Raw genomic sequence first — 8,336 nt, 5'->3', positions numbered from 1 at the left:
TGAATCTGATTACAATCGCATATAGCTTCGACTTACCGAATCAAACAAAATGAAGATAGATTCAATCAGATATCAAATAAAGTCTGATCTGTTGACATCCTTGTCCTAGTTTCCTAGGTCATTGCTTGATGCAGTGAGAAGTTCCAAGGAGACTGTTCCATAATCTGTTTACTAGATAATAATATGGATTAGTGCTAAATTGGTAGTCACTAGTCACAAGACGCCACAGTCAATTTCATTGAAGTTCCAATTTCTTTTATTACATTCAAGCAGAGCTCAGTTTCTCTTATTACACTTTCCTAATCCCATTGAGATATCAAACTTCCCATATTACAATAAGCTTGGCTGCCTGCATATGCTCACTCACATAGCATTAGCAGAGCAATGTTCAGTTCTCGCTTCTGTTGGGTTTGTGAGAAACTGGTAAAACCTGAAATGCATCAACACCAACTCATGAAGACTTACACAAATTCATCATCAACCTCAGAAAAGAAAATAGTTATGTACAAAACATTACCGGTTCCGTGGACGGAATCCATTCATTGGTTGCCGGATTTCCTCTGCAGGAAGCATGAGAGCCTGGTTCATCCAGATCCGGCCTTAAGCTGAAGACACCGCCACTCGTCTTGTCGATCTTGATGAACCCTGTTCCCGTCTTTTTGATACAAGAAAATGCAAAATTACATAAATCACAATCAACAAATGTGCCTTATCCTAAGTACAAAAAGGTTTGTATTCTGTCAAATATTAATTGGGTAGGTTGAGTGGAGTCTGTGTTTCTAACATACAAACCATGGAGTTCAATTTTCTCCCATCACTGCTATCCTGAAATGATGCAGGAAGAAGGTGCCTGACTTCAACCTGTATTTTCTTGTATGCAGCCTATCTTTCATTATAACATTATACCATCTTTGTCAATGGTGAACTATTTTTTATAGGCATTATATCTCTCATTATAACATTACACCATCTTTGTCAATGGTGAACTGTTTCTTAATCACAAGCTATGAAATACTCCAAGAACATGCTTTAGTCATATACTTTGCAGAAAGGAGATTCGGTTATTCTCCAACCAAAGTCTATATTCCACTCTATATTTTGCTTCCCTCACTTTGTTTGAAAAACATCAAAGGAGCTCTTATAGAGACTGGGAGCATGACAGGAGGCAACTGGAAATGGTTAGGCATTGGCATTGCACGGACAATTTCTTTTGAAAGGACTAATAGACCTTAAGGCTTCTTCATAAGATACAACTCTAATTCCAAATAGAGACTTCCACATAAGGAGGGTGTATAACTAACAGCTTTTGAGGCTGTAGACAATTAGGGCTGAGAAACAAGCCAAGCTGCTCATGGCTTGGCTCATATTCGGATCATAAAGAGTTCATTAAAACTCGTAAAACAGGCTCGCAAGCTGAATATGAGCAATATGTGTTTGGCTCGGTTTGACACGTATAAACTCGTTACGTAGTGAGAAATATATTTTAGATATATTTTACATGTATTATTTTGTAATCCTATTTCTTCCAGTTCTAAAACAATGTATTTTTTTTTTAATAAAAAACCAGCTTGAACTTGGTTTGTTTAACTCAGACTGATTATGAGCTCGAACTCAGCTTGACTCACAACAAGAATGACCTAAGCATGAACACTTCAAGGTCGTCTACCAGCCCTATAGACAATCAGGGTTCGTGGCAGAAACAATGGCATGCTATGAGTTTGGATCTTAATTCTCCCATCTGACAAAACATATATGAATATGAAGCTAGGTGGGTATTCTGATTACTGAATATCTGATTCATCCTAAGTGCACCACAAGGGTAAACTTTGATGCAACCAGATATCCACAATTTTCTGATTTTTGGTTTTCCTACTTGTGAGAAGGCCAAGATTTCCATGGAGTTGTGAAATTGAACTATGAAAACCACCAACTTTAACAGTACAATGTTAAGCATAGATTGGAAATCAAAGTAAAAAGAAAAACATGTATAATTCGTAGCGATACCGTATGGTGGTGTTTATCGATGCCATTGAGATCTTTGTAGTATTCAGTCTCTACGTATTCCTCCGGAACTTCATTCCCGCTGTAACCCAGTTTCTTCAAGAAGAGAAAAGAAAAAGGTTAGTTTCTTCAAGAAGAAGACGAAAAAGTGATTATTTTTAGAAGAATCCATATGAACCAAGTTTGAAGGCAAACACAATATGCACAGATGGAGAAGACATTCTGCCTTTTTCAATTCTAGAGAAGGTATGAATTCTTGCTTCTTTTAGAAACCAAAGGCGGCCTAGTGATGCTGTGAGCCATGCGGGACATTGAGATATCAAACTCATAAAACTCATAAGGGCTCTGCTCATTTGGTACGAGAGACTTGTGAATGTCACCAACAGGATGTCATGAGTTTGAAACCCAAAGAGGCCATCCTTTGCGGGAAGGTCAAAGCTGGGTGTACTTCCCAGTTAGCAGGGAGGACCTCAAGGGTTTTACTCATTTTTTTTATAGTCAAGCTGGGGTTAAGCACAGATCCCCACCAGTTATACACCGTACCATTGGGTTTTGAACTTGCAACGTCCCAACACATGATAACGTGCACTGACAGCTCTTACCAAACAAGTGGAGCCCCTTTGAGTTGGTTTTTACCCAATGTTGGTCAGTATCAAAATCTGACCTGTAACTATTCAATTGAATCGGCTGATAATTGTTCTGAATCGGTAAAAAAAAAACAAATTAAAAATATTGTATGTCAATCAGAATGTGACAGGTGTTAAAGCCATTAAAATAATATTAAAAAATTAAGTTTAAGCTATTTGTTACATTTATTAAAAAATAGAATATCGATTTTCTAACAATAATATACTTATCAGCCAACCGATAATGCACCCATACACACCGATACTGACAACACTGGTTTTACCAACCAGACGTCAACCAATGCGCAGTGGGTGATGGGGGTTTTTGCCCTGGCCTAGCAAAAAAAGGTTGCAATTGAGGATCCCCTGCCCCATGAGCTGGTGAATATTATGTTGGAATTTGGATTGAGTTGAGGGCAGTGAGGTAGAGAAGAGAATCAAGATACTTTGATTAACCGACTTTCTTAGGGGTGATATCTTGGATTCACATCCATGTTTCCTGCAGAGGGCAAGGGCTGGGTTAAGTAGGTAACTGATTTCCAGCCCTAATAGTTTCCTTGAAGTCCCAAACATGTTAGGAATACAATGTAATACTAGTCTCAATGGTTCATAACTAAATAACTTACTATGTAAGTAGGTCATTGGATTCCTGACCCACTCTTCAGGATCATTAAATTCTCTTATGAGATCCAATGATATAATCTGAATCCACTATATGAATTATGGATTCAATGTGTGAAACCCAATGGTCACATGGAATCCATACTACTATCCAACATATTACGAAGCAAAGGCTGAAAGTCTTATAAGCACTATCAGCCATGCTTGATAATTTTCAAATGACTACTAAAATCTAGTCATAATATGTCCAAAAAGAATATCTTTTTAAAAATGCCCAATACTTTTAACTTGAGTTAAGCAAATAACCCTATGGTAAGCATTATTAGACTTATATAATGAAATAACAAATTTACCCTTAAAAAATAACTAAATGCTATTTTTATCGCAACCTTTTAAACACCATTGACAGGATAAAAACCTTACCTTCACACAACTTCTTCAACACTCGACGGCAATGAATATTTGGTATGTCTCAAGCATGAAAAATACATTTATATTGTGGATAGTAAGAAAAATCTACATGCATTTCCATGAGGGCTACAAAATTTCAATTTCATAATCATCATTGACCCGAGTGTGTCAAAAAAATGGGATATTTGCTTAAGTGTTCACATTATATGCAGCGTCACCGCATGGTGGGCATGCAGCGACCTCCTTGACAACCACCCACCTTTGTGGTGCCGATCTCGAGAAATGTTGAGATGGACGGTCAGCAGCAGCAGAACTGCATGCATAAAAAGTGACCTCATTCTCATAAAATGTTTGGTGGGCATCTAAAAATCATTTCGAATATTTCTCATATTTTGAAAATATCAAGACATCTAAGATTTTTCAGGCCATATTATCATAAGAGTATCTTGATAAAATATCATCAGATTTGTGTCTGTGTGAATGATTTGAAACTTTAGTAACGTCTAAACAGTTTTATCTCCTGATCATCTTGAACATTTCAAAAAAGTATAACAGTTTTCTTTTTAAATCCAAACTTGCATATATATTCATCATTGTTTAATTACTAAAAGGTCAGGATTTCATTGGAATTGATTTAATTATTTTTTTTTCATAAAATTTTAATGCGAAATGAGCCGTTGATTTTTTATTGTTATGAAGAGACGTCTCATTTAAAGCATGTTTACTATTTTGCATGAGGTACAAACTCCTCTATTTTGCATTTTTTCATTGTTTTTCATGAAACTATCCTTATAGATGTGAGTGATCTACATGTTTTTTTTCTTAGTGGATATCGGCTCTTAGAATGGCCTACAATCTGTGTTACTTTTTTGGGTCATGATTCAAAAGGGGGTTCTCACTATTTTGAACATGCTGAATCCATCCATGAGGTTTGTTTGGATCAAAACAACCCCGCCATGGAGATCTAAAAGCACTTGTATGTAATGGCGTCATTACCAAATTTTTAGAGAAAAAATAATCAGAAACACAAATATTGCATTTTAAACGAGATATTTATGTTTTTATCGTAAAAAAAAGTGTTTTTTTATTTTTTTTCTATTTTTTTTTATTGCCAAGATTTTGCCCAAAAAATGCAAGACTTAAAAAAAAAAATTTACTTCTTGCAAGTTTTTGGCCGCCGAGATTTCGCCGTTTTAATTTTATCACCGTGGTTGTGACACCAAAAACCAGCACGATTCCCGGAGTTTAGAACCTCATAGTCATACGTTGAGGAAGGATAAACAGGACCAACCATCATTTTCACGTGACCAACGGGCCCATACTTGCATACGGTACCTTAGTTTATTCCTAAAACCCAAACGAGGCTTAAAGAACATATATAAAGGCACTTACCGTCCGGTTTAGGTTCACAAGGCGTGGTCAGGTGATCGGCAAAATACTCTACAAAGTAATACGACCATACAAAATACAGAAAATCCCTAACATTTATAGCAATTTCTATGTAAAACATAGCAATTTTTCTGTGTAAAACACAAACAGAGAAAATCGCTGAGCTTGCAACTATTTTCTGTGTAAAACAAAAAACACACAAAAAAATTGGGCGAAAGCCTGACGGAACAAGAAACACTGAACTTCTTTTCCGAAAGATCGCTATACACAGAGATTTTCTGTATTTTGTGTGATCCTGATGCTTTGTAAAGTACTCGGGCCCGATCACTTGGTCTACTGAGAGAAATGTTTACTTGGGCCTACGAGTCGTGAACTATTTTTCCCAAAGATCGCTATAGGCACAGCGATTTTCTGTATTTTGTGGCCCTAGTTCCTTGTAAAGTACTCGGGTCCGATCACTTGATGCTCTGAGAGAGAGAGAGAGAGAGAGAGAGAGAGAGAGAGATGTTTACTTGGGTGTGGGTGTGCTGAAGGTCCTGAAACTTTTGGAATTCGGGGAGGATGTCGTGGCCTTGGGAGTAGTCGAAGGCGTCCTTGTATTGGGAGGAGTAGTCGCTCCTCTGGGGCTTTGTGTGTCGCTTGGGAGCCACTCCCTCGAAGTACTCTCTCGTCTCCTCCTCCATCTTCGTCTCTTCCTCTCGGGAGAGGTGGACGTCGCTCCTGTTGGGCCTCTCCATTTCCATTACATCCACCACACAAGAGAGATAAATTTTGGGTTGTGGGGATTGCTTCAATCTCACCAAATCCCTGTGTTTGCTTTTGTAGGACAAGCTGTCGAGAGAGAGAGAGAGAGAGAGAGAGAGAGAGATCATTATCCAATGGCGAAATTACACAGACACCCACTCAAAGGAAATATCGAATAAACACCCCATTTTTACCTTATTTCATAAACCTACCCATATTTGGATGATTCACTTAATGAACTCGCCCTCCTGCGAGGTAAACCCTGAGTACAGGTTAAAAGCACCGGCACACTTTGGTGGGAGTCCAATAAATATCCATATTTTAGAAGAGGACCTAAGTTTCCTCAACCCCTCAAGTCGAAGTTCGAACCTAACCCAACCCAAGTAACACGCAGGTTGGGTTTGGAATATAAGTTTTCTTAGATATTGGTTTTGTTTGGTCCAGCTGAATTGAGTATTTTATATGTATTTTCAGTAAAAATATGCATTTTAAACACCCTTTAAATTATATGGATTGGGTTTAATTGAGATTTATTTTCTTGAACCGACATAACCCACTTTGGATACTCAAATTCAACTGCTTGTTATTTGGTCAGGTTCAATAACACCATCAGTGACGCTCAACGCAAGGTTATAATGGATATTTTGTGTAAGTAATGATTTAAAATGAATAACCATGGATTGCACGTTGTAATCTTTAATAGGTCGGTTTATGGAATATCATGTAAATGACGGGTCTTTGAGATAAATCTATTTAGTCGGATTCAATGGTTTTTTTTAACTGGGAGAAACCGCCTCGGGCTAGACCTAGTCAGACCTGGCTCAGCCTGCTGTACTCATGGTCGCTGTCTATATCGACCTAAAACTCCGAGGGCTTACCGCTCGTCCTCGGAGAGTCGTCGAGCTTCGGCTTACGCAGAGGGTGACACTCATGGGTTTTGAACCTAGACTGTCAGTCTAGGCTCCCATCCCACTACACCAAACCTCTTGGGTCTTCAAACGGCCTATTAGAGAATTAGTTGAATCTGACAAGAGACTTTTTAAGCTGAATATAGGGAAGATTTGAATCTGAATACATGATCTTATGTCCAATCTAAGATCTTACGATTGGATTTTTAAAAGGCATTAAATTCAAACACAAGCCAAATGATGCAATTATATTATTATAGGCCAATTCAATTAATCTAAATCCAAAGATGTGCACTGCTGTTGCAATCTCACAAGCCCAACCTTGCTCAATTGGTCAAATCTGAACCGTTGATAGGTAGGTTTGGCAGCAAGTATTCAAGTGCTTATCCGATCCAACCTATCTATGGCTCTATACTGCTCTGCACAAAGACATTGACCATTTTATGTAGATATTTTTTTGCAATTGAAAATGACATATCTTGATGGTTTGGTGCATGAAAAATATCTAGCAAATGAAAAAAATATCTTTGTTCCAGCTACGGAGTGCAGCACCACAATAGCGACATTGTGATTAGGGGTGTCAACGGGTCGGGTTTAACTGGGCCAGACCTGAACCAAACCCTATAGGGTCCGGGTATGGTGATAAATAATAAGACCCGGGTCCGATTAATACATGAACCTGGGTATAATTTGTGAAATTTTATACCAGACCAAGACCCGACCTGAGTTCCGGTTAAGACCTGCAATTTTTCAATGTAAAAATGATAAAAAATATGGTTTTCATGGGTCTGGTTCATGAAGTTTTTATCAGGTCCAAGTTTGGTTGCACTGGGTCCAAACAAAACCCCACCTGTTGACACCCTTAATTGTGAGGCAGAAAGATTAGGCATAACCACCTGATCAATGAAGCCCTTGTGGTACCAATCTGGAAGTTTGACACTAGCTTAACACTGCAGGGGGCACCAGCCTGGCCAGCAGGGTGGTTGTGAAGGCGTTGAGTTAAAGGCTTCATCAAGTGGCCCAGTTCTCGGCGAGGGTTCGTCGGTATAAAAAAAAAATTGCCACTAGCTTCAAGGCAAGATTGCCATAGTCACAATGAATTATTAGACCAAATATTCATAGGCTTTTTTTTTTTTAAAGGCAAGCTGGGTTAGTCAGACCCCTACCAGTTATTATTCAACCTACCACTGGGTTTTTAACCAGCAACGTCCCACCACAAGGAGACGTGCATTAACAGCTCCTACCAACCACGCAGAGCCCCCGTTGGTGCAAATAGGGGTGGCAATCGGGTCAGGTTGGCGGGTCAGCATACCTCAACCCGAACTCGACCCGTTTATTAAATGGGTCGGCTGTGGTAAACACAAACCCAACCCGTTTATTAAACAGGTAACCCGAGCCAACCCATTTAATAAACGGGTTGGCGGGCGGGTTGATTGGTGGGCGGGTTGGCGGGTCGGGTTGGTGGGTTGACCCACCCGCCTAACCCGTTTATTAAACGGGTCAGCCGACCCGTTTAATAAACGGGTTAGGCGAGTCGACACGTTTATTAAACAGGTTAGTTTAAGCCCAACTCGAACCCACCTAAGAGGCGGGTTGGTGGGTCGGGTTAGCCGAGGTTGGCGGGTTGACCCACTCG

General features: G+C 39.2%; 1 protein-coding gene across 1 annotated transcript; it reads right to left on the bottom strand.

Moving 5' to 3' along the window:
• Positions 1–210: 210 nt before the first annotated feature.
• On the bottom strand, positions 211–5,856 carry LOC149839976 (uncharacterized). The gene is made up of 4 exons (XM_090002946.1): positions 5,561–5,856; positions 2,005–2,097; positions 518–655; positions 211–430 (listed from the first exon to the last, which is right to left on the bottom strand). The coding sequence occupies exons 1-4, from the start codon at positions 5,789–5,791 to the stop codon at positions 389–391; spliced, it is 504 nt and encodes a 167-aa protein (XP_089859072.1). The 5' UTR covers positions 5,792–5,856; the 3' UTR covers positions 211–388.
• Between the last annotated feature and the right edge of the window lie 2,480 nt (positions 5,857–8,336).

The sequence above is a fragment of the Nuphar pumila genome, chromosome 4 (genome assembly GCF_984573655.1).
Source record: "Nuphar pumila chromosome 4, dmNupPumi1.hap1.1, whole genome shotgun sequence".
NCBI classification, from domain to species: domain Eukaryota; kingdom Viridiplantae; phylum Streptophyta; class Magnoliopsida; order Nymphaeales; family Nymphaeaceae; genus Nuphar; species Nuphar pumila.
The sequence above is the reverse complement of the archived record's forward strand: the minus strand, read 5'-3'. Positions and strand labels throughout refer to the sequence as shown.